Source organism: Amblyomma mixtum, chromosome 3 (assembly GCF_055824585.1).
Source record: "Amblyomma mixtum isolate Tamu chromosome 3, ASM5582458v1, whole genome shotgun sequence".
NCBI lineage: Eukaryota > Metazoa > Arthropoda > Arachnida > Ixodida > Ixodidae > Amblyomma > Amblyomma mixtum.
The window spans coordinates 246,228,835-246,255,670 of NC_143014.1; the positions used below are offsets into that span (position 1 = coordinate 246,228,835).

Sequence of the window (26,836 nt, forward strand, 5' to 3'; positions counted from 1 at the left end):
TTCTTCTCATGGGGGCTTGTGTTTTATTGTCATAAAACATCTGCCTGATTTGGCTAAATTTCAAGTAATGCAGCTCTAGTTAATAAGCTGGCATGGCGAGTTCATTGTATCAAGGTTGACCCTCACAACACCTTCGTTACATGGGGTTCGCAGATGCACACTCTTCAATGGGACGGCGTTGGGAAATTGAGAAACTTCATAATATCAAGGCATTCACTACATGGAGGTTTTTTACATACAGGTTTAACTGTACTCTTGATAACCCCTTAATGTTGTCAATAGTTGTGGTTGTCCTTTTATCATCTGGGATGTCTCGACCGCAGTGTTTATCATAGCTACCTTTCTTATTGCACAGTTGAGCTTGATTTTGCTAAATGTAGTGTTATTATTGTTTCTCTTTTTATTATAAATTTACTGTTGTGATGATTTTGGTGCATTGCTGAGCATTCTGAACGATGTTGTGTTGCAGATCCCGTACATTTCGCAAAACCCGGGTGGGGGTGCTGCCAACCTGACAGTGGCCTCTTCAGTGTATGGCTTCATTGGGACGCCCCCTCAGTTCCGCCATCCATCGCGGTTAATTTGGAAGCAGGGCCCCTGCCACATGATGGAGGAGGTGATGTCGCCCCAAGTTATACATCAGATCTACCTTTTGGGGCCTAGCTATGTTGGCAGCTTACAGGCTCCTGTTATGATCGGTAAGTGCTACCATAAAAGGGCATAGTTGTGTCATATGAACCACTTAAGGGCCAGTTTTGTAGTGTTTGCATGTTTTTTGAGTAGTTTGAATAGGTCATTCGCATGTCCTTAGTGTTATCATGGACAGATGACAATACTAATTATGCTAAAATATAGGTCTGTACGAATAGTGGTTTATTTGGCTCGAAGAGAATTTCAAGGGAATGGTAATTTTCTGGAAATAATTTCAAAGAGAATGTTTCATTCAAAAAGAATATTTCAAATTCTTCTGGCACAAAAAATGCTAAAGAACACAACTGACATTCTAAAAATCCTGTATTATTATTGTGATGCTCAAGGACATTACATGAGAAAAAGAGAGAGTGCATTGATGCTTTGTCACACTCATTGAAGCTGTGCTGACTTTCTGCAAAAATGGCCATCATAAACTGCGGGAGTCGGCCTACATGCGGAGATGTATTTGTAGGGCGTGAGACCTATCTATGAGACCACTGACTGCTGTCTTGAAGGGGCACTAAAGACGGTTTTGAGTTCATCTTTTTATCGCGGGAACTTGACCTACACGCTCTGAGCATTTTTAAAAACTTAAAATTATTATCTTATGTGGCTGATTTTTCAATTTATTTGGGATTAGGCGTCCCAGCTCCCGCCTTTTTTTTTTTTTAACCTGCCACAGAGAGTAGAAGTCAGCCGACATGGTTGCTATGGCAAAAAGCACGCACGAAATGCTTTTCATCCAATTGCATGGTGGCTTGCTGCTGCGCTGTTGGCGGAGTAATACGCAGAGTGATCTTTAAAAATGTGCGTATTGCTGGTCAGACTATGTTTAGCTGGAGCAGACGATCAGGCGCATCACCCCAATGACAGCAGAAGAGGAGAAAACATAGACCTTATTTTGGTCTATGTTCTTTCAGCCACAAATATGGTGTGGGTTCATCGTCATGTCTGACATGAGTAATAAGAATTAATTTGGATGTCTTCACAGATTCTAGTATTTTCATAGGCCACCGCAGAGTGATCAGGTGTAGTCTCACAAAAACGAATAGTCCACATATATTTTTATTTCCGTGGGCTTAATCTGTGGCTATGTTGTTTGCGACTGAAACTGTTTATTCTCAAAAACCCAAAAAAAAAACAAAATAAAGCGAAAACGAATTTTTACGCAATGCTCTTTAGTGCAGCTTTAATTGCAATTGCATTGTTGCACAGCTCTTGCTTTCTTTTTTTCTTTTTTTTTGAGCAATGACTCTGTGTACACCGCCTAGAGTGACTAGCCTCACTGGAAAGCTTCGAGTCACTGCATATGCACCGTGCGCCCAGTGCCACCCTGCGTCAGGTTTTGGAAAAGGGCACCCATTTCCATATGCTTTCTGCTAACTCCCTCTTGTGCTCGCACTGTTGCGCTTGAGTAGTGAATTTTACTCAGAGGAGAGTGGGTGTGGCAGCTGCAGTCAGCTCCAACTTGTCCTGTGGAAGCCATGATAGCCACGCATCTTCTGATTAGAGAGATTTAGCATAGTGCGATATGCAGCCACTGCCGTGATCCACTTCCGTGGTGAGCCACTGCGCATGCACAGATTGCAAGGGCGCCACAAGGTGCCAGATGCCGGCCAGCTGTTTGCACGCTGCCGCAGTGGGAACTCAGCACGTGCACCCTGGCAGCACTTGGAAGTGGATAGCGCTATGCTAAATCTTTCTGTTGATGCCTGCCACAGTGCCTGTTCTGGCACGTGCGCATCGTGGGTAGCGTGGGTGCAGACACTTGGGAGATACAGATCTGGGTGCCGCACGCATGCGGTACCAGCTCCAGCATACACGTGGGAGCGCAGACACATGGCGCGGAGTTGGGGCTTTGGCTGCGTGTGTGCTGTGGTGTCATCGCAGAGAAGGTACGCTGAACCGGCGTTCCAAAAATAGTATTCCCTCGAGACGAATACTTTGAGATTTCGAATGCCAAACATTCTGGTCGAATCGAATACTTTGCTATTCGGCCAAATATTTGAAATTGTCTAATATTCGCATAGGCGTACTAAAATAAGAAGATTTTGATCGATACAGACGAGTTGTCAATTCGTATGTTCTTTCACACTTCCAGGTACTGACCCTCTGCCCCCCTTTTTGAGTGAAGAGAAGGTTGTGTTTGGTTTGAATGCAACTGCGGTGTCCGTCATGACCTTAGCCAAGATCAGGAGGGTATACAGCAAGACTGACTGCAAGTCTATCGCCAAAATGGTAAGCACAGCTGCACTGATAGTGTTTGGGTGACACTGAGAGGGCACTGAAATGAAATGCGTTGTCTTTCTTTTGCAGTTGGGCATGTCGTCACATGAAAATGCCACACCAATTCGCATTTTGCACAATTCAGCAGCTCACTTGAGTGGTCCAGCACGTTGCCTGGGTGGTGTTCTCATTGGGTACCTCGGTAAGTTGTGTTGTAGTATTCATACTATTTATTTAGTACTAGTTGTTTGTAGTCGGTAATTTCTTTGCATATGAATCTGCAGCACATGAGCGGTAACAAGTTGCACAGTGTGCAGGGCTGTGGTAGTACTTATGGCTCCTGCCGCCTAATGCCACCTACCTAAGTAAAGTGCCATGTTTATTTGAATATAGATTTGCCATGAATGTAGACGAACACATTAAATTAGGAGCTGCTTGAGGGTGAAGAATATATTACCTGACTGCCATTTTCTTTTGCTGATCATTGATGCACATCATTCACAAGCTCTTTTCCAGAATGTTGTTTTCACTCACAGCCTCATGAGAGCTGTATGCTATATGAAACCGATCGTTGGGCTCACTTCTGGAGATTAGTCTGATTCGTTCATTATGAGAACCAAACTGCTCACAGAAAAAAACTCTTTCGGCAATTGTGTCACCATCAAAATTGTTTTTCATGCATGCCACCCTTGTTACACCGCTCCTTTCTTGGTCCTGACTGTATAGATAGTACCTGTAACAAACAAACAAACTGCCTGCCTGGTGAAATGCTTACCAAAAGCAATAGCGCACTTTTCGTGGCTTTTTCTGTGCTGTGGTGTTAAAGAGAACCAATTAAAAGTGGTTGATCAGGCTGGTTCATCCTCGGCATAAGTAACAGGGTGCTAGGTAGCACAAGTAAAGCTTGTCATTGCTACTACAGCTTTCCTCTTCTATGATGAGTACAGCTTGACCTTGGGTTGTTAAAGGATTAGTAAAGAAAAGCAAAGTGTCTACCTTGCTGAACATGTGAGGCCAGATCTGGCTGATCAAAAGAGCCCTGTGCCTGTTCTCAAAGCAGTGCCAAGTGTGATGTGTGCGTGTGGGTGGGTTTTCCAGGAGCACGGACGTTCATTCCCCGGCCTGTTGCTCTGACCATTGAGAACATTGGGGGTGTGGCTGTCCTCCTGGGCCTGGTGGCGATGGCGCAGGATGTCGAAGGGCTGTATGCCACTGTGAAGGCTCTGGTGTGTGTCGTGCGCAGCAACAGAGCAGCCCAGCAGGAGATGGATCGCATCAGAGGCTATCAGGTAAGACTGCACAATTCAGGTGCCGAAACCTTCATTTTGCATGGCCAGTGGAGGGGCAGATGTGCACCTTTTGCTGTTGCTTCACTGCAGAAGATGGCAAAATATCTGGGAGCCCTGTTTAGACTTTACATTTGCTACTAAAATTTCGTCGAATGCCGATGAGCATTAAAGCCTGATCTCATTCCAGGATGCAACTGCCCAAGCAGAAAGGTCGTTTTAAAGCGAGAGCGTTAAGTAGCTCATGTCGCAGAAAATTTGCCGTTACTGTTGTTGACCGTGAGCAAAAAATTCACACTGCCACCTAGATCCTGTGACCTTGCGGCATCATCACAGCCTGCCCACCGGATAGGGAGAAAACTGCCCGCCATGGCAGCTGGCAGTTATATTTATGATTGGTCAGTCAGGAAGAGCAACCTGGGTCACACAAGGCCCACCAGTGGCATTGCAGGGCAGTGGTGCGTCGCTTAACCGCTCCACCATTGCGCCAGCAGTAGTGTGAGGGATCCCAGGGATCTATGAATGTAAAATAGAGAACGACCCATTCTGGATATAGGGGAATTACTGTATTTACTTGCATAATTTTCGCACCCCCAAATTTTTATCTGAATTTTTGAAAAAAAACTTTTACGCGCATATTTTGTACCCTCTGCTGTGCCAGACCAACGGCATGTACGCGGGAGTGTACAGGGCAGGCTTGGGAAGATCGGTGCGGCTGCGTTGCCATGTGTGGTTGCAAAAGGTGTGAGTGGTGAGGGCACGAATTATGCACCCATTACCGGCTCGCTCACCCGGATGATCAGTTGCGCACGTGCCCGTTATCTCCTTTGCCTCTTACTGCTGGTTTCACGATTGTATTGTTGCGCGTTTATTGCTCTGAGCTGCACACACGCCATCATGTCATTTCGTGGGGAACTACGTAACGCGAGGCAGGGCGGGAGGGGCATGCGTGTTATATTAGTAGTTAGCTTTTTTTTTGGCCAGCGGGGGTTATGAGAGGGGACCCGGTCTACGTAGAGGCGGCAACGTACAGTGTATATTGTGCGTTATGACCTTTGTAGCATTCTTTAGGACGTGATTGGCAAATTTTTGCATAATTTTCGCACCCTCTTTTTGAAGCCTTAATTTAAAGAAAAAAAGTGCGCAACTTATGCGAGTAAATATGGTAACCCATTACACTATCGCGTCAGACCCTTAAGGCAGAGCTTAAGTGTCTCCTGCAGTTTTTTAGAGGCAAATCAAATAATTTTCCTCTCCCTTTGCCTCATGTGATGATGCATGTATATTCTGCCTCCATTATTTAAAGGGAGAAGGGAGTCTTAGAAGAAAATTTTTAATAATGAAGTCAAAATTATGAAATCTTCAGGGAACATGTATTTTTGCATGCTGATTCCAAATATGTCATTTAATACAGTGTACTATTGGGGACAAAAGTTTCCAGGATGCACAGCCACAGATTTTGGCGCATAGGTGCAAAGTGTGCCAATGTTTCATTGATTTCACTGTTTCAATGTTTCGTTGATGAGCCCAAGAGCAACTTTCACCTTGGCAAGTGTGGCTTGCAATCACCAGCTGATAACAAAGCTATACGTGTTGGTTTCCGGTCATGTATCCTGGTTAATTTTGTCCCCAGTACTAGTACAAGTCCTTGTGCACTTTTGCAATATGCGATGTAACTTTTTGCCGAGAGATTTAAAGAAATTCTGCTTCAGGGAACTTGCTAGATTGCATGCCATTCGTTTCTTCTGGCATCAAGCTATGCAAGAAGGTTAAAATTATTATCCTGCCTATCGTAGAAGTTAAGGTACAGGGTTTTGAAGTTGCCACTTCAGAAACTGGGAGAAAAATTTGTATTCCTGTTTCTGAAGTGGCAACTTCAAAATACTATAACTCAACTTCTATGACAGGCAGGATGATGATTTCACCATTATTGCATAGCTTGATGTCAAGATAAACTGGTGGCATGAAATCTAGCAAGTTCTCTAAAGCAGAATTTCTTTAAAGGTCTTGGCAAAAAATTATATAACATATTTCTTAAGCGCACGAGGACTTGTACATAAATTTAAATGACATATTTGGAGTCAGCACACAAACACACATATTCCATGATGTTTTCATAAATGTGACTTCAATAATATTTTTTTTTTTCTAAGAGCAGCTTCCCCCCTTAATAGATGTGATTCCCTGTCCCAAGACTCTTTGAGTACACTGCGGGGGGGAGTGTGTGAGAATAAACTTTTTGTGGGAGCCCCGTTTCAAACTTCCAGCTTATCCTTGCATCACACTCTCATGTTACAAAGAAAAGAGGAAAAAGTGCTTATGAAGGCAGATAATTTACAACAGTTTCATTGCATTTCCGTTTTTTTTTTGTTCTAAAGACTCTGGCAATGCTACTGAAGAAGAAGAGTGCACTCCTGAACAGCCACATTCTCCACCTTGCCTTCTCTCTGGTTGGCACTGTGGACAGTGGTCGTGAGACCACAGTCATTCCCAACATGACTGCCTTTGAAGATCTCCTATGCAGCCTTGAGGTTGGTGTGATTTATGTTACGAATAATAGTAACATGGGGTAGAGAATGCAATGCTTAATGTGTTCATTTTGTCAGCCAGAAGCTTTTTTTTTTATTTTTTCTTATTCCTGCTGTAAGCCATTGTTCTTGCAGTGGACTATATATTTCACACTTTTTGACCAACGCCTGTAAATTAAGCCATGTTCCTCTCACTAAAGTACCTACTTATAAATGTGTACTTTGCAAACACGACGGAAAAAAGTACGTAGAAACAATCTGTTTCTACACACTGTTTTTCGTCATGTTTATGATTCACCAACTAGCCCAGCTCTGGACTGTTTACTTTGTCCCTCAGTCTTCTTAAAAAGTTGGTATTCATGCTGAGCTCAGCATTCATCTTTTAATTCTCTGTTTCTTTTCTTAGGTGTGGCGTGATGCACCAGGGGATCTGCACAAGTCTCTCTATGAGCACTTCTATGAACTCATTACTGAGTCCAGGTAATAATGACTGCTTTATATTTACAGTAGTTAAGACTAAGACTTTGTCTGTTGGCATTTGTGGCATGCACTATATGGCCGCAAGGACAGAAAATTTTGGCATTCATACAGATGTTTTCAAGCATGTACTTGAAAGGCTTATCTTTTGTACTTTTTTTTGAAGCCACATGCATAATCGGGTTACAAGTAGAGGCTACAGAGGCTTTGCAGTGTGTTACAGATTGAGTCGAAGTCATGTATACAGTAGCCAACCGATTTTTCGGACTTTGTTGAGGAGCCGTCATGCACCTTATAGAAATGTGTACATATTCACCACCGATATTTCGGACTCTTTGGAGTCCAAAAGTTCAATTTTTTGGACTAAAACAGACACCAGCAACACTATGGAGACCTTTTTTCGACCGAAAGTTAAGGCACTATCTTGGATTTAAATGGAGGCAATTGTACAGTCTGGCTTGATAGGCTTTGCTATTTCTTCATTGTTTCCACTTGAATGAATGATCGGCTGCTTACCCGAAAGACGCGGGTTCGATCCCGGCCGCGGCGGTTGAATTTCTTTGGAGGAGAAATTCTAGAGGCCCGTGTACTGTGCGATGTCAGTGCACGTTAGAGAACCCCAGGTGGTCGAAATTTCCGGAGCCCTCCACTGCGGCGTCTCTCATAGCCTTAGTCGCTTTGGGACGTTAAACCCCATAAACCATAAACCTTGAATGAATGAATAGACAAAACTTTATTGAACAGGATTCTTGATGTGATGGAAATCCCGAGTCCAAAACTCTATTGGATGCTGCTGCCTGCCGTCCTGGCTCTTTCTGCCAGCTTTTGCTGACAGTCTGGGTCCGAGCTGGGCAGCACATCCTTCCACTGCTCAGGCATAGAGTTTTGTGTGCTAGCTGTGTTTGGATTCTTCTGACATGCCCTTACCAAGATAATGGCACACTCTTCGTCATTTAGGTGGCCTACAAAGCCTACAAAAAAGAGTGTGCGACCGCATTGAAAAGGGGACAGCTGCAGCATCCGCCACGACTTGGACAATGACGCCCACGGTGCAGGGCAGATGGGGGAGGCGGTTCACTTCCACTTGCTTCTTCCCATAGGTTTCCTCTCTCGGTCTTTGCAACCATCATTTCCCTTGGAAACAGACTGTTCTTGCACCATGCGGCGCATGCTTTTGCTCACAGCATGGCCTGTGGCTGCGTCATGCTATCTGGTGTTGTGACGTGAGATCACAATACCAGATAGCGATAGATAGATTTCTTGCCAGGTAGATAGATTTCTTGCCATCGAACTCTTTCTCTTGGTACAAGAGGAACTGAAAGTATTTCGGCATTCATGTATCTTTTATAATAAGCCTGGGACATCAAATAAGTGCACACCTGAGAAATTTTTTACAAATGTTTGTGTCCCCCCCCCCCCCCCCCCCCCCCCCCCCGAGATATAGGGTAGTGACCTTGCAGCCTGGCATTAAGAGTGCCTTATCATGCTGTGCCTTTCTCTGACCTGATGGGGGCTGTCCCTTGTTTTCAGTGAGCAGAAGGCCAACCTGCGTATTCTGCGTGACTTGGAGATGGTGACCAGGGTGCTCATGATGCTGCGTGACCCGTATCTCACCCCCTCCACTATTCGGCTCCTCTGCAACCTCCTCAAGACACTTCTTCAGAACACCAATCGCAGCGGTGACATTTTGAGGTATGTGCTTTCAGCACTGATTGGGCATACATTAACTATATCAGTTCATGTCAGATGTGCTTGTTGGTGTAAGGGGGGACCCTGGTCTTGGAAAAAAAATTTTATTAATCAAGTCACAATTATGCAATCTTCAGGTTACAGGTATTTTTGTATGCTTATTCCAAATATGTCATTTAATTTCGTGTAAAGCAAGTCCTTCTACTTTTTAAGCAGTAGGCTATGCAAGTATTTTGGAGAGAGAATTTACTAGTGTTTGCTGCAGGTAACTTGCTGAAATGCATGCCATTGGTTTGTCTTGACGTCAGGGAATGCAATAAGGGTACAGTTAACATCCTGCCTACTATAGAAGTTGAGTTATGGGGTTTTGAAGCCGCCACTTCAGAAATGGGAAGAAAAGTGGGTATCCCTGTTTCTAGAGTGGCACCTTAAACACCCCATAACTCAAGTTCTATGATAGGTAGGACGACAGTTTTGCCATTATTTCATTCCTTGATGTTGTGGGGTTTTAAATGGGGAGGATAAACACGTTCTCCCCGCTTAACCGCGGCTGACTCGGTTCAAAACCGCCCGGACCCCACCCCGTGGTCGCGTACGCTACCGAGCGCTCGCCGACCACGGCAGGCCTTGCTCTGCGGGAACAAAGGAACGACACACTGGCTGACATAAACAAGGCATTTATTGCTACAACAACAATAACGCCAGCTAGCAACAAAATACACTGAGGAATTGAGGATGTCCGACTCACCAGCACGGCTACGAGCGAACGTTCGCCCACGGTAGGGCAAAGGGATAAACTCCGAGGCCGGACGGGACGAGCTGAAGGGAACATGTTTTCACACGAGGTCGCCCGCCGACGAAGAGCGAAGCTGCGAGCGAAACGTCTGCTTGCTTCCCGGTCCCAGGGAGAAGAGAGAGAGCCTTCCCCCGTGCGCGAGCGGCAAAACACGCCATCCGTGGCGCTGCTGTCGCTGCGACGCGAGCACCCTCCCCGTTAGTTAAAAGTAACCCCACTAAAGGGAGTGCGCTGCAGGGAAGCTAACCACAGGGAACTAGTGAGTTGAGGGAAAGCGAACGCAGGGGACGAAGGTGTCCCCACAATGTCATGAGAAAGTAATGCTGTGCATTTAAGCCAGTTTCTTGCAGAAATATTTCTTCAAAGCTCTCTCCAAAAAATTACATAACATATTACATAAGTGCATAAGGACTTCTTTTACATGAAATTAAATGAGATATTTAGAATCAGCACAAAAAAAACACATGTTCCCTGAAGATTGCATAACTTTAACTTCATTGATAAAAAAAATTTTAAGACCAGGTTGGCTTTTTTTATTGGTTTCTAATTCCAAATAAACTGCCCTGGGGGCATGTGCAGCATTCAAGTGCAAGCATGTTTCACTCAATGTTTGGGGATGTTTAGCCAAACTTGGCCAGAAATGAAAATTTCATGGCCACGTGACATCTTGGGCTGGAAAGAAAAATGTTCAGCATATATATTTTGAGGATCCTTGCTTAGTTCAGCTGTTGTGTTGTACCTAAATTTTGTTGACTGAGCTCTTTATTTTACCGACTCTCCTGTAAACCAGGGCCAGTTTGGTGGTGCATATATTATGGAGTAATTGCTCATACTATAGAGTTCTGCCCAGGTTGACAAAAGTTTACATGATGCTCTTCCTGTCCTCATTGTCCTTGTGAAATCAGAAGTCCATTGAGTTTCTCAGGAACTGATCATTATGCTGCTGTTGCGAATTACAGTAAAGCCTCAGTAATTCAGAGAATTTTCTGCGGTCTTATGATTTCTAATACATTCAAACTGGCAGCCTACACCAGCCCAGTTAACTTGATGATCGGGTGTACTTTGCGGGAACGCCCGATTCCGACTTTGCTGCAAACCTGTTGAAGCAATGGCCCTTCAGAGGAGCAGGGCGGCGCAGTAGAGTGCTGTCAGTGCTTGATAGGCAAGGCACCCCAATGCTCCCAGCACAAAAACCGGCCCACGATACAGCTTGCAGACGCACAGCAACGCATCAGGAGAGACCGGTTTCAATGTTGTTTGCTTTCGGCACTTCATCTAGGCAGCATCTAGCGTGGTCACTGGCATCGAAGCACCTCACACTCCTAGCAGTGTCAATGCATGTCCCACGATCTGACCATTTTTGCTGTGTACCCGTGACGAGTTGACCGCGCACTATGCTGCCCTGTGCTGTCTAGACACTTTGTGTGGTGTGCTGTGGTTATGGGGTTATGTTACTAGTATTTCTCGTTACTATAATGGACTATAGACATGTAATTTTACTTGCATGTTTTCTTCTCTGTAATGATGATCAGACATCAGAATACATGGATCACTACATGGTATTCGCCTATGACTGTTGAATAATTTATAATCAAATTTCTTCTCTCATGTGGTTTCGGTTTCGACAACCGAACAATGGCTGTGACATGTATGGTGTGTTTAGATCACATTAGGCATGAAAAAAACTGCAGTATAGCCACCAATACATCATTTGTTGTCATTCCGGCTCTTGAAGTAGGCTGGCTTAAGCGTTGTAGTCAATTAAAACTGTGTCAGCGATTATATTGCAATTTTTTTTTATGCTTCACATGACCTAAGCACACCTTACACATCACAGCCATTGTTCAGTTGTTGAAACTAAATCTAAAATGGTATCGAGAAGAAATTCGGTTATAAATTATTTGTTATCGTAGGGAACATTTCGGGGTGATCCAAGTATACTAATTGTCAAATACATTATATGAAATACAATGGTGCATAGTCTTTAAGTAACTGCAAAGTTTGTCTATTGTTAATTTTCACTTATTATTCCCTGATGTATTACGTAATGTATTGATGCATTTCATGTGAACTCCCTACCTTTGCACAATCCCTTGTAACAAATTTTTTTTGCCTCTGTCCCATTTTTTTTCTTTTTGCTGTTCTTGGTTAGTTTGAAGATGTGCTTAATTTGAATATTTTTTGCGGTCCCAGTGACTTCGAATTATAACTTGGTTTTACTGTATACATATGTGCTTACTAAAGGAAGTGATCTTCAAGGGCAGAAGTAGGGGGTGCTGTGGGCAGTGTATAGAGTGCAACCTCTAGTGACTCAAAATGCTTCCAAAAGATTCAAAGCTGCTTTTCAAAAAATGATCTTTCTGCAGCAGGCCTCTTTGCTAACTTGCATCAGTTTTTAGCACACTGTCATTAACATCAAAGTATGGCTTACACTTGCATTTTATCTTAATCACTTCGACCACTTGCTTATCTTTTCTCATGTTCTCCTTCCTCAAAGGTTTGGTCAGTTCATGGTGTCGACACTCCCAAATTCCATGGTCTCGGAGAAGCCACTCAACCTGAAAAGGGATGTTGAGTCAGCTGAAAGTGCTGGTACGATGACTTGCATTCAGTTTTATTGTAGCAGTGGGATTCTACATTTTGGACCCATTAATAACTTTATTTGCCTTTACAAATATTATTTGTTAATTTTTTTCAGCTCCAATGGATGAAACTGCACTCTTGATACATCATGTGTGCTTGAGAAACCGCTGCCTGCATATCTTGCACTTGATGACTTATCAGGGCTCCAAAAATGTCAACGTCCCGTAAGTCAGCTGGGTTTTGAAATACTCTTCACAGTGAGTTTGTGTGGACTAGACTTTTAAAAAGGCAGGACATAAAAGATTGTTTAGAAGGTTTTATGAGCCAAATTGTCACCATCTGTAGGAAGCTTGTGCATGTGTCAGCAGCAATATTGAAAACTGCAACTTACCTGATCATTTTTATTTATTACCAGAAAATGTGGAGAAACTTTACCGGAGTTTTTTTTTGCATACTATTAGTATTTACTTCAGTGATGATGTTGTTCAGTAACTTCAGTAAAGTAACTTCAGTGTTCAGTAAAATGTATATCTTGCACTCTTATGCTGAGCTTGGTCTCGTAAGTTGAGCCTTGTAGCATAAGCCAGGCCAAGGCTAATATTTGTTTCACTGCATGCGACAGCAACCTTTACAATTGTTTGGCTGCAAAAGCCGAAAGCAGTTAACATTGGTTGCATAGCCAGATTTCTTTCCTTTTCCTTCTGCTAAGGTGGGAACAGGAAGGGGAGGCAATGTATGTCATGTGTCTAGGCTTATGGGGATAGTGGTTGAGTGAGGGGGAACTGTGTGTTGCATATAACACACTGTGGAATGGTTGAGACTAGCCACATTTTTGGCTTCGTTGGCTGCACCCTGGGTGAGCCCTACAAGGCACACACCGTACAGAACACTGAACACTGCTAAAATCTGTTGTGTGCAACTTAATTCTTGCCTATGCTAGAATGTTCAAGGGCAGAGGCTGCCATTTTATGTGGACTGGCTTAATCAAGCCTACAGTGGAGAGACAGGATTGTAGATATGAGTTGTGTTTTTTGGACCTGTCAGTTCCTTTACAAAGCATCATTACTGTATTTGCATGTGTATAACAAACTTTTATCAGTTCATCAGTGTGAGAATGCATCTTGCATCATATTCAGAACCAAGGTATACCGTAAAAACCCGTGTATAATACGAACCCGAATATAATACGGGGCTAAGTTTTAGAGACGCAAAATGGGAAAAAAAGTTTCACCCGCATATAATACGAGTAACACAAGCTCATAGAAGACATTTATTCAAATCGCATCCCGCACTTCACTTCAATTACTTTGTTCTTCAGTAGCGCTTTTTTCGGACATTTCTTTGTCCGACAAATCATCCCAAATGTACTCATCTTCCGTGCCATCGAGGGCGTTTGAGATGCCGCACTTCTTAAGCCCGCTTCAGCCGCCCGGTTGGCGTCACTGCAGGCTCACCTGAGCGCATCCACTCTGCGTAGCACCGCCTGACTGCGTCCTTGAACGGTTTGTTTACACAACCATCAAACGGCCACGAAAGCTTTGTCGCGTTCCGCTGCACGCGAAAAGGGCTTCTTTCTGTTGTGGCCATCCACGAATGCTTCCTTCGACGACACCAAACTGCCTCCTGGCCGCACCGTTGCCGATGTTCTCCGCAGCCAAAATCGCTTGAAAGTAGCCGAGTACTGTTTTTGAGACCGTGACATCGTGCTCTCTAAAACAATATCCACTTCACAAAGCGTGCCTTACATGCGAGCACGTGCGTTGTCAACAGGCGCACGGCACACCGCGACCCCCCAGCGCACCCAACGGATCAACAAAGAAACGACGTCGTGACGTCGTTTGTCAAGAGTAACGAAGCCAAGCCGTAGCCACGCGCCAATAGCGAAGCCAAGCCGTAGCCACACCGCAAAAACGAAACCAAAACTTCGAGCAACTTCGAAAATTTTTGTTCGGATCCGCAAATAGTACGAGGCGGAAATTTAGGACGCTAATTATGGGAAAAAAACCTCGTATTATACGCGGGTTTTTATGGTAATGCGATTTTTTTTTGTTGCTGCTCCTCAGTATAGCTACAGTCAGCTTCACTACTAGGCTCCTGAGCTGCTAGGCGAAGCCAACTTTTCGAAGGCTTTGGGGACGCACAGTGCACACATCCAGGGGTGAGGAGGGAGGGAGGGAGAGGGGGGGGGGGCTGCGTGGGAAGAAGGCGACTTGGGGCGTTGAGAAAGGGAAGGGACTGAAAGTGTTGAGTGGAGTAGGGAAAGAAAAGAAGGGTGAACATGCACATGATTGGACAGCACAAAATACAAAGCAGTGGTGGCATGATAGTGATGGCGGCCGCTGCTGCTTGGGAGAGTGCGTGCATAACTCATTAGAGGCTTTGCTGCACATAATGGTGTCATGCACATTTCAGAAGTCTTGCCTCTCAAACAATATCGACGTATCCATTGCTTCTTTATTTTGCGTGCCATCTGTGTTTTTTTCCGAGCCCTTGGCTTTTAGTTGCTGGAACAGGCCAAGATCACATTACATTTGTAATATTTTTTTTTCGAACTCCCCCCTTGTGTTACATTCATAGTTGTAGACTTTTGGATGTGGTGAACTGTATCGTGCAGTGCATGGGCGCATTGAGCAACCTGAATTCCACTTTTTGCTGAGAACTCCCTGCTATTCTCTTGCAGGTTCTGTGAAGAACTGGCGCGGGTGCTGGGCATGGACTGGCTCTTGCTGTTCATGCAGAGCCATCTGCATCCAACCACGGTGGTACTTGCCTTGCAGTGCCTCACAGTGCTGCTCAGCTGCCCAAGTTTGATGCAGCGCTTTCGGGAAGCATCTCACAATGGTGGCTGGCTCACGGAGACTGACCTTGTGCTCCAGAACAGAACCACTGTTCTTCTGGGTGGGCATCTCCGCTTTTGCTTGTCATTATTCCCTTTTTGGTAGTCCGTTGCATACTTGTGGCAACATTTCTTTCTACTTTCTTTGTTTAGTATTTTCTTTAAGCTCAATGCTGTCATTATCCTTTCGTGCTATATGCTGACCTTTTGAAGAGAAGGAGCCGTGATTAATAGCTGAAGTATAAAACGCTGTTCTTATGGCCTGCAAGGGGTTTAAAAGTGAGATATCTTGCATGTTCAAACTGCCTGTATATTGTGTGTTTATGTTGAACCTTCCTTCATTATCTATCCTGTAGCCGGTAGAAGCTAGCAAGAACAATTTTGCAAATAACTTAGCGATACACTCTGCTTTCTTGTGTCTTTTTCATGTACAGTTCCGGCCATAATAATACGGAGCGCACTTTCACGATCAAACACCTATCACACCTTACCTGCCAAAAATATTGAGGTGCTTCATACGTATGATAGCACGTGACACTGGTGTGGTCACCTATGAACACAAGGAACCATCATATCTTGGGAACGGAACAGGGGAGAAAATTAGACGTCAAAGTGTGCTCCATATTATTTTGGCCACACGAGTACATATAATCATGTTTCCTTTCAAGTTTTATCGGCTTGAATGAGGAACTCTTTGCAACTAGAACACAAGAGCATTGCTGCATATGCTATGGTCACCTTGGAAAAGGCTTAAGTCCAGCAAGCTGCTCATATGTGCAAGGTGCTATGCAGAATTGCTGTTTAGTGAACTTTTTTTCTTTTTTGCTTTCTTCTTGGCTGCCTGTTTCAGGCTTCAATGTGTCAACAGCAAACAATAAGGGCAGTGGAAGCCAGTCAATCAGGGTGGAGGCTTACCAGGTGCCAGGCTTCCAGCAGCTCCAGTGGCTCATGTGCCAGCATGTCACAGTGCCAGACATCAATTTCCTTCTGCTGGCCATGCTAATGGGGCGCCCTGTCAGCCGCATCCCGTGTGGGCTGCAGGTGAGGCCCCCACGGTTTGATCGTTCTCCTATTTGTGTACTGTTGTGAAATAGTCACTTGCATACTATCTGCTGAAAGCATGCTTGTTTCTATCCTATATGGATCTGTAAAGGCTCTCAGCCAGGTGCTTCTTCAATGTTAACTTGCTGCGTTATGTCATGGGAGTGTTATTAACTGCTGGCCGCTGTAGTTTGCCTGCTGTTACAATCTCTTTTGAAGGCTACACCATACTAGTAGGGCCAGCATGGTATCAGAAACTGTGTGCCAGCCTAGTGACAAGCCCTACATTTCCAGTTTTAATGTGTCATCTCTGGGACATATTCAGCACATTTGCCTGGTAAATATAATTATAACCGTGTGGAAGTTAGGCAAGGTGGGCTAGTTAAAACTGCCTACTAGCCATACGTTAGGGGCTCATTTTACCTGAAACGAAACAATAAAAGAAAAACAGCAAATATGCCTAGCATGATCCAACCAGTACAGTATAATCTCGTTACAACACACCCTGATAGTGTCCAAAGCTCCAGTCTGTTGTAAGAGAAGTCTGCAAAATCCAAATACTGTTTCAGCAAACTTTTATTGTAACTATAGATGAGTTTGTTATAACCAGAGTGACCTTCAAGCCGTGCACAGCTGCATGCAAGGCCTTGTTTATTCAGTTTTAACTCCTTGAAAAGAAAGTAGCTGTACAACTGTTAGATTTCCATATATTTGAGCATCCATTTTCAACGTGACCTCAGCCAAGCCAGGGATTGAAAATTAACATATAGAATCGGAGGAGGATAAGTGACCCATGTCCGGAGCCAACCTATTTTTGTTGTATATTTGCGGGGCCAAGGCAGTTTTGGCCTATCCGCGGGTAGTGGCAGGCCCCTTGCGTGCATAATTCTATACATAGCATTACTAATTTAACAGCGTTGACATTCTGCACGTAAGCCCACCATCACGGGATTGACTCCTGGCCGCAGCAATTGCATTTCATTGGAGTGGGCACGGTGGTCGCTCCGGGCCACTGCACCGGGTTCCTCCCACCCCAGTGATGCAATCGCTTTTGCCACCGATATTTTGAACTATCACTACCTACGCGAGGCGCTAACGCTAGTCAGTCATTTTCCTCAACAAGTGATAGGTGGCCTCAGCGAAAACTTTTGCAATTCTGGAACATGCATCGAGCTGGAATCCGAAACTGCAGCCACAGCAACCACAGAACCATTGGTGCGGGTGGCGGTTAATTTTGGCGCTCACCGGCATAATCAGTCGCAAGGTCAGGGCACGCAGTTTTTGGAAGGTATGCTCTTTTATTGTCTTTGATCTCTGAATTACCCTGACGATTACATCGTCGCTTACGTTAGCATTGCTTTGCGATGCCCTAACCGATGCCGTGCCGCGATGTCAACATCTTGCGGGAAGTAAAGCACTCAGAGAAAAAGCAACTGTGCAGGAAGTCAGTGAATGAAAGGTGAGCAGGCATTAATTTGCAAAGAACTACCACTAAGCAGCACGCTGCGGATTTATAGTACATCTTTCCTCGGGAAGCTAGGGCTGCAGGATGAGGAGGGGAGCCTCTCCACCCCCTGCAGCCCTAACTTACTAACACTCCAACTTAAGTCAGTCTGTGCATATCAACTTATATTTATTATATATTATTAGTATTTTTTTCTTTTTAGCAAGGCTTGCGGGTTGGGCAGCAGTCAACTTTTATTCGGAGTCCATTCATGCACGGAAATTTCTGGTAATAATAATATGGCCGCCGCCATCGTAGCTTCTGCTGTTGATGCATGCATCACCAAGACACGCCGAAGAGTACTTGAAGTTGAGCATTCGCTGCTGAAAAGTTAGCTGTGATGAAGCCCGAACTAGTTGATTGGTCACCTAATTGAGTCCATTCTCTCTGCATGTATGTCGTAACCGGATCCGCAATAAATGAAATTCAGTTAATGGCAAAGACAGGAAGTTCAACGAAACATGGCAGATTGGTACATTGTGTCTGAATATCTGTTGTAACGAGGTTATACTGTATATAAGTTTTGCACCACTTGAGCGACCACTGTCTGAGTTTTGGTGTTTTTATGTTTGCGTACTACAGTTTTTTTCTGTAAGAGCTGGGCCTGGGCCTTGGGGTCTGTGTTGCGACCTCATGTTTCCTGTAGTGCCTGATGAAAGAACTAGCTTTTGGCTTCTGTGCAGTTCTCACTGGACAACATTTGGAGCTTCTTGTTTGGTGTGCCACCTGGCCATTCAGTCATGGCCCAAGGGGACATCAACTTCGAGCTTGTTGTGGTACTGCTGGCCATGGTGCGCTGCATCCTCAGCCAGGTATGCCACCAATTTACCTTTAAGAAGAAAGACTGAACTTTTTGAACTTGCAAATGTTGTCCTGCCTGGGTCTGACTGCTTGCTTCCTCATTGCCAGTTATCATGGTGTTCACTGTAAGTTCACTCTGTTCCATTGTAGCTACACTCTGACTTTTTTCACACTAGCAAAACTGTCATCAGGGCCCTTGTGGGTAATGTGTGTACGTCAGCCTTTTTTATCTTTTCATTTGTGTGTTCCTTGAGGCAGCAATAGCTGGCTGTACTGGCTTGAACCTCTTGCTTGCTAGGTGTTGAAACAGCATTACAGTAAGTTGTGCATGTTTTAATTGAGTCTCAGCTAATGGTTTCTCTTGATATTTCCGGTGACATGCTTCTTTTTTTCTTTTTCTCTTTGTCCTCCCCTTCCCACTGGCAGCCACGAGGAGAGAACGTGTCCGGTGTGGAGGAACATCCTGTGACACTCATCCAGTTTCTCATGTACCTTTATAATAACCGACAAGACTTCATGAACATGTGCATGAGCTCAGACATTCTGTGTGCCTTGTCAGCCACACTGTTTCCATTTGCAAATGGCCTCAGTGAAGTTGCATCTCCAGCAGATGATTTTCAGGTGAACTAGAATTTTTGCTTTCTGTCCACAGCTCGTTGAAACACTGAAGTAGTTATTCATTCTGTTTTCATTCTTACTAATAATAAGTGCTTTATTTTCTTTTTTTAGCATTGCTGAAGTAAGAAGCATTATGTCTCCGACTGTTCTTAACTTTGCAAAGCCCAGACCATAAAAATGCCGTGGATTTTTAATGATTCCTTAATTGTAGAAATGCAGTCGTGGCCAAATTTTAAAAAGAAATTAAGCTAGTAAGTCATTTTATAGTTAGATTATTTTGATGTGAGTAAAAGTTTGTGTCATCTTGATGAAGCATATCTGATACCTCCTGTATCTGTGGCAGCTGATACTGTGACTGCACTTTAAGAAGCATTTGGGAATGTGATTTGCACACATTGTGAGAATTCAGTATCGTATTCTGGGCTAGAAAGAGGCCAAATGATAACTACTGTCTGCATTGCATGCCATATATCAGACATTTGCAAAAATGACGTTGTTTGCAGTTGCTTAGTCGAAGCATAGTAATTTTCCGTAACAGTTGAGTTTCTTTTTCTTCACTATCTTGATTTAGCATTGCTTTCCTTAAAATGTTTATTTTCGTGTTGCATTGTGGCATACTATATAGCCTATGTATTATACTTCACCCAGCCTATTCATTGTTTCCCAACTAACTGTTCCCACACTTTTCCAGATAATTTCGAACCCCAAGTGCTCGGAGTCTAATGCAGGCCTGTCAAAGCATCCAGCACGAAAATATGTCATGGATTTCCTCAGAGTTATTGTGGTCGATAGCCTCTCCCTGGCTTTTCCAACAAAACAAGCTCCTGTCATCGACCTTGTTTTGGAAGTAAGTGCCATGCATGAACATCAGATATACTTGTGTGAGTTTTGTGAAACTGTTCTACTGTACATCACATAGAACAGTTGGCTCATCTGTCTATTTATGAAAATTGTTATCAGTGGTGTATAAATGCCTTTCTTTATAGCTAATATGGGCATTTCTAAACCAATAAAATGAACAGCCCTTAGAAATAAGTGATTTTTGTTGCATATGCCAAGGAGCTGCACCCCCTTTTCATGGTTAGAATGTGTTGAAACCTGAATTTTTGATTTCAGGCATTTCCAAACCATGCAACTCTGAACCAGCAGAGGGAATTTGTGACAGAAATCTTGTCATCGCTCAGAGAGCATCTCTTGGCAGCTGATGTGCTGCTTGATGACCAGACAGCTTTGCCCATAACAGCTGGTGGCAAATACTCAAACATTCCACCAAATATTTTCTACCTGACATCCTGCTTTGTTGACAAGCTTTGGCAAGGTGAGCATGCATAGTTTGCATTTTGTGTCGTCGGTTAGTGTGCTGGTGGAAACTGTACTTACTGTATGTCCAAAACTACACTGCTATATACAGTCAAACCTCATTTTAACAAAGTTGGTAAAATATGCAGTTTAGTTTGAAACATTGCAGTTTCGCTACATTGAAATTCCTAGCATGCTAATAACTTTCCGAAATGCGTCGTGGATCACTAATGAAAAAAACTTTTATTTGTGGTGAAAGTGGTCCTTCTGCTCTTTCTTCACCATCAACAGTGGCATTGCGTATCGTTCTTATGCCCATTGGGATTGCATTTTTTCTTGCCTCGGAAAGTGCGGTTTTTGCAGCTTGTGTTTCTCGATGCATCCTTTTGGTTGCACCATCATCGGACGCACTCCTCGGCCGCGTCGAATTTTCTGCCCGCTGCACGCTTGCCGTGTTCGAGAGCTAACTCCCAGCCGTGTAGCTATTAAGGTGCTTGCCCATCGTGCTAAAACTGCAATGCTCAGCAGCAGTACGCAGAAGCTACAACCATCACAACTACGGTGAACGCGCTAACACGCCACAAAAGCAACCAAAGGATGGAGCTGGTGATACTAATTCCGTTGTGGATAGCAGAAAGACTCGACAAAGGAAAAATTGATGATGATGGTGACCGCTGCCTTGGGCGCCATCCATGGACGGCACTTAGAAGCTCTTGTGCGCGTGCGTGGCCTCTGAGAGATTAACTGCACAATCTCATAGGCCATGGCGCGTGCGTGGCCTCTGCAATCAAGCACACCATTGCTCGCAGCCGGAGCCGATCACGAAGACCACGGCTCTTGCATTTCCATGACTCTTAGGTCATGGAAAGTTCGGGTGCAGCCCTTACACAAATTTTTTTTTTTTTTAAACATTTTCTTCGGGAAAACAGGGTGCGGCCCATACACGGATGCGGCCCATACATGCGTTTATACGGTAGTTTTAATCGCAGAGCATAAATGTGGTTTCATGAAAGCCTTTCATTAAAAGCAACCCTGAGTTCCCAAGCTGCAGATTGTGCAATATACTTGTGTATGCTTGGATAAGTATAAATATATACTTCCACATAACTGCAGCGTAAAAAAAAGATGACCACAAAGGAAGAAAACCTACGACACGGACAAACGCTTTCTTCCTTTGTGGTCGTCTTTTTTTACACTGCAGTTATGTGGAAGCAAAGTAACCAACTTGCCCAGAAGCTTGTTTTACTATAAATATATACTTGTGCAAGTATACTCTGAAGGGCATGAGGCCGTGCTGTCCTGAAAGGATTGCTTGTTAGGGGGATCCTATTTTTTGCTGAGTGTACTTCTTGAACTTTGTTGAATAAATTGGAGGCCAGCGTAGTTTGTTGTCTGCTGCAGTGAACAAGAATCGTTACCATCCTGATGACAAGTCTTTAAGAAATCTGAACCCTCAAACAGCAACAGCAGTTTTAAAATGAACGGAGGATTAGTAATTGAAGTTATATTTGAGAAGTTCTTTGTTTGGATTGTAAACAATTGTGGATTTGCAGACTTAGCTTTGTTACTCTTTCTTGTTTGCTTTTCAGGTGTTTACACCAGAGATCCACATGAAATTCTGGATTTTATCATTAAGCTTCTTGGTCAGGTGAAGCGAAAAGGTACGTTTTTGCAGGCACTAATCACTGTTAGTTTTGCAAAAATTATTTGCGGGTGAAAAAAGGACGACTAGTTACTGACGAGCAGCTGTCATCTGATTATGAACATATCTTGTTATGTCTTTATCTAAGAATGAAGCAGAAGGAGATTATGAACATAGCTTGTTATATCTGTATCTAAACTGAAGAAAAAGGAAGTTTAACGTCAGCATTTCATGCCAGGCATTTACTGCAATCCTGCTCATGAGGCACGTTATGAAAGCTTAGCTCGAATTGAAAAGCTGTTTGATTAGCAGCTTGCTGGGTAGTCTCATATGCATACCAGGCAACCTCAGAGAAACCATATCAAATTCTTGAATAGTATTCGATGTATTAAGTTAAATTGGCCAGTAAAAATGTCTGTGAAACATGCATCACCACACACATTAATTATTCAGGATCCAAAAAAAAGTAATGGTTTCAAGTGCGCAGACACTCTTATTAAAAGAATCGCAGTCTGCCTGACTTACTAAACCTAATCTGGTGGTCACTGGGACACACACGCACACATCAAGTACTGTCATCACAGCACTGCTGCAAATGTTTTTTTTGAGGCTTGTAGATAATTATTCTCTTGATTTTTTTATATTTCCTGCATGTGTTAATTTTCGAGTTTACCATTTAACTGTAATCAATTTTATTTTTTTTTTATTTCAGGCATGCATGTGCAAACAGAAAATGTCTACAGGAGCCTGAACAGGACCTTGTTGTTCATACTTTCTAGGCCTACAGAATGTGTTGCAGGTTAGTACGATTGGTGAAAAATCAATACTGTCATGGTTTTGTGTTCCCTTTCTCACACATGCTTCACAAACCATTGCCCTTTTGTTTTATCCAGATCAAATGACAAAGCTGGAGTGTCTCCAGAAGATGATCATACACAGAACACTCATGCTGGTTGCAGCGAACTCTGAAGCTGACTTTATTCCCTGCTTGTGCTACTGCCTTCTGCAGCTGACGGCTGATGCTCAGATCAGGTAAGCACTGCTAGAAAAGTGCATCGGAAGCGTCACCAATGTAATCACAAACACGTTCAGTTCGAAAGAACCAAGTATGGTCGGGCTGACTCTTTTTATTCTGTTAAAACATCTTCTGTTGTCCTCCGTCTAGCATGGAGACTGTGCGTCGAACCACCTGGCACATCAACCCAGCCTCCTTTTCGGACCGCTCTCGAAACATTGCTGACAACAAAAGTTTGAGCTCCTCCGAAGAGGGGCATCTGCTGGTTGCATCAGCTGCGTGCAAAGTTTGGGAGATTGTCTATCTGTCCAAGAGGCAGGTAAGCAAGCAGCCCAGTCCATAGAATGCACAATGAATTCAGTGCAATAAGGAGTTTGACTAAAAGGAATGAAACATGGCAAATTCTACGACAGCTGTTATCAGAAATGTTGACAGAAAGGGTGCTGCATCGTTTGAAAATGAATCTACACGATGTTGAGCAAGTAAATTTTTTTTAATTCCCAATAATTGCTGTCCGCAATATATGCATTAATGTTCGTGATAGGGGGTGTACATTTAGCGTGCCGGAAACAGTATTATGCCCACTGTGTTTACTGTTGTAACTGTCTGACTGCTCATAAGGCTTTCCAATAAGTTTGCCTTGAGTCGGTTAAGAATTGCTACAAATTTGGTTTGTGTTTGCAGAGGTCATTTAGCTACCGATCCCACCCGCTGTATGATGTGAAGTTTTTGTCTTTACCTTTTTTTGTGTGTGTGAACTTCACTAGATAGTAAACTGGTTGCTGCATGCTCATGCATCATGCAGCCTTCAAATGCTTTGCTGTTGCTGTGAGGCCCACGTACACTTTTGAGTGTCACTTGCTAGTGGCAGTGCAGCTGCAAACAGTAAATGTTCACAGGCCCTGGAAGAGTTGTGCAAAGTGCCACTGCCAGCAGCTGAAGGCAGCTCGGGGGGTCAGATACCTGACCTGCAAAGCCTATGGGAAGTCTTGCACGAGCCCTTGTGCCGTGCCTGGACCAGCTTCCTGGACCTGGAGCGCAAGAGTGGCTACACTCGGGAGGTCATGCAGACTCAGATGCAGACTGTCAGTCAGGTGAGCAGTTTCAGCTATTCAATATCAGTTTGCTTCTTTTTAGCTTCCTCCATCTTTAGATCCTTGCTGCAAGCATTGGCTCAGCCTTGTTTTAAGCATTGGCTCAGTGGAGGGGGGGGGTCGAAAGTAGAATTTTGCAACGTCCACCCCTCTTCCCCTGTTTTCTTTGCACGTGAAATTTGGAGGAAGACCAGAGCAACCTGCATGAGTGGCATTGGTGATGCATAAGGGAATTGAAACGTTATTGTGTCTCCATGGAAGGAAAAGACTCGGGAATAACCCAGCAAGCAGACTGCTTCATACACCGCTTTGACACGTAGACCACATCATCGTTCAATCCTCGATTTCGTTAGTTCAGCGAACCTTTTTCCATTTATTTAAGCATCCTCGTCATCCATCATTACATATCGTTTTATGCCCTGAGGCAATCAACATCGCTTGAAAAAAAAAAGTGCGCGTTGATGATGAAATTTGTGTCGCCACGCGGCAATCATTGCGGCATCATGATAATAAATTTGGCCATGTCTGCCCGAACCTACACGCTTAAAATGGAAGTTGATGATTGGATCGCTGTCTCGAATTCCATCCATCACGGCGCGAATGGAACATCTCGCGCTGTGACCATGTTTGTGCCACGGTGGCGCCACCACTGGTAGTGCAGTACTTCTTGCCATTCGGTCTCTTGAATGGGAGCTGTGTGTGCTAGGATTACATAGCTCATGTCATTGTAAGCATCTCTTGTAGAAATTCGCCATAGCAAGTAGTGAGGTTAGATGATGCAACGATGTTGCTGTTCTTCATTGATGATGTTCCCACTTGTTTGTTCACCCGGCAACACATTGCAACGGGCGGAGAGGACAACACTTTCTTCTACTGTGCCCATTTATTTAAAGTCCACACCAAGCGGGATTCCCATCAGCCTCCAGCTTTTCAAGAATGTAACACACAAACTACAAGTTGAACACTACGGAATCAGGCCACAACCCACCACCAAGCGAGATATCTGCCTTCCACTCTCAAAGAGGCCAGAGTGTGCACCAATAGATTTCCGTCAGCCTCTGAGTCATGACCGGATCAGACCGTCTCATTCGGTTTAAAGTTGGTTGCTTCATACACTTCTCTCAGATGAACAATCATTAGGCTGAAATCTTAACATCCTGCCTGTTCGAACTGCCAGTCTCTCGCACTGTTGATTGGAAACATGGTCTTCACCATCTTCCATCCTTGCGCGTGGAAGCGCCATCAGATGAGCATGCAGCAAGCTGCATGAAATGATGGGAGATCAGAAGCAGTGAAATTCAGTTATAAGACCCTGTGCTATCGCAATGTCGTCGGGGAATGGTAACTAAGCGACCTACAAACTTTCTTTGTTCCGAGTCTTTTCCGTGCTTAGCGCTTATTGTAATTGTCATGGTAAATACTACTGTATTGTTTCCTAAATATTCTTTATAAAACAAAACACTGACTTATTTTTAGCAGTGCATATATATAACAATGAAATGTTTCAAGTGCAGGGCACATGTATGCATGCAGTGTGTGGCAGAAGGAAAGGTAGAGTGATATTTTGGGGCTCTCTTCGTAATTGTCATGGTTTTGTCTCAAAGCTCAAACAATACACACACACACACACACATACCTGTATAAGCATCTAGCCTCTCATCTAATGTTGCTTTGAGGGCTTGAGGGCTTCTGTTATATGTTTATTACTCAGTAATATCGCCAGAAGTTGCAGACTAGAAAAAGTAACAAGAGTTTTAGAACAACTATTAGCAAGAGTGAGCGAGGGTCAACAATGTGAGGGTGAGGGAGGGCCAGCAAGTTTTGCAACGTGAGGGTAAGGGAGGAAAATTAAAAATGAGGGCATTTGCCCACCTCTCGGTTATAGTAATTTACAAGTTTAAAAGTGCAACTGATTGTTGTGATAGAAATAAAGATTATTATTATTATTATTATTAATCACGTCCGCCACGGTAGCTCCGTGGTGATGATGCTCGCCTGCTGACCCGAAAGACGCGGGTTCAATCCCGACCGTGGCGGTCGGATTTTGATTGAGGAGAAATTCTAGAGGCCCGTGTACTGTACAATGTCAGTGCATGTTAAAGAACCCCAGGTGGTCGAAATTTCCAGAGCCCTCCACTACGGCGTCTCTCATAGCCTGAGTCGCTTTGGAACGTTAAACCCCATAAACCAAACCAAACCTATTATCATCACCTTTGTGACAAATTTAAGTGCAATTGAGTCAGTGTTGTTACTCAAACACTTACATTTTCTTCGGTAGGGTTGCAGCACTCAATATTTTTTAGTCAAACTTCAATACATTGAACCTGAATATTTCGAATTATTGGCTGTATCGAACTGTTCCTAAATTTTTTGAACTAACACCAGCAATTCTTAGTCTACATATGGCCGCGGTGGCTCAGTGGTTATGGCTCTCGGCTGCTGACCCGAAAGACGCGGGTTTGATCCCAGCCGTGGCGGTTGAATTTTGATGGAGGTGAAATTGTAGACACCCGTGTACAGTGCGATGTCAGTGCACTTTAAAGAACCCCAGATGGTCGAAATTTCCGAAGCCCTTCACTACAGCGTCCCTCATAGCCTGAGCCACTTTGGGTTTATTAAACCCCGTAAACCAAAGGCTGTCTTAGTCTACCTATCGAATGCGGTTTGCCATAAAAACGGATTTATTGAATTGCCAAACGCAAGCTTTG

At 43.9% G+C, this 26,836-nt stretch overlaps 1 protein-coding gene across 1 annotated transcript in view; it reads left to right on the top strand.

Moving 5' to 3' along the window:
- The window catches only part of bchs (WD repeat and FYVE domain containing 3 bchs), a 138,903-nt gene that overhangs the window by 56,640 nt on the left and 55,427 nt on the right, over positions 1-26,836 (top strand). The window contains exons 23-42 of the mRNA XM_089583227.1: positions 470-698; positions 2,795-2,931; positions 3,010-3,121; positions 4,018-4,208; positions 6,584-6,736; positions 7,140-7,213; positions 8,741-8,902; positions 12,193-12,287; positions 12,394-12,502; positions 14,959-15,176; positions 15,965-16,155; positions 18,343-18,471; positions 18,887-19,081; positions 19,770-19,925; positions 20,195-20,396; positions 21,967-22,038; positions 22,732-22,818; positions 22,913-23,051; positions 23,185-23,353; positions 23,934-24,128. Coding sequence (XP_089439353.1) covers positions 470-698; positions 2,795-2,931; positions 3,010-3,121; positions 4,018-4,208; positions 6,584-6,736; positions 7,140-7,213; positions 8,741-8,902; positions 12,193-12,287; positions 12,394-12,502; positions 14,959-15,176; positions 15,965-16,155; positions 18,343-18,471; positions 18,887-19,081; positions 19,770-19,925; positions 20,195-20,396; positions 21,967-22,038; positions 22,732-22,818; positions 22,913-23,051; positions 23,185-23,353; positions 23,934-24,128 — 3,015 coding nt within the window. The remainder of the gene's footprint in view (positions 1-469; positions 699-2,794; positions 2,932-3,009; positions 3,122-4,017; positions 4,209-6,583; positions 6,737-7,139; positions 7,214-8,740; positions 8,903-12,192; positions 12,288-12,393; positions 12,503-14,958; positions 15,177-15,964; positions 16,156-18,342; positions 18,472-18,886; positions 19,082-19,769; positions 19,926-20,194; positions 20,397-21,966; positions 22,039-22,731; positions 22,819-22,912; positions 23,052-23,184; positions 23,354-23,933; positions 24,129-26,836) is intronic.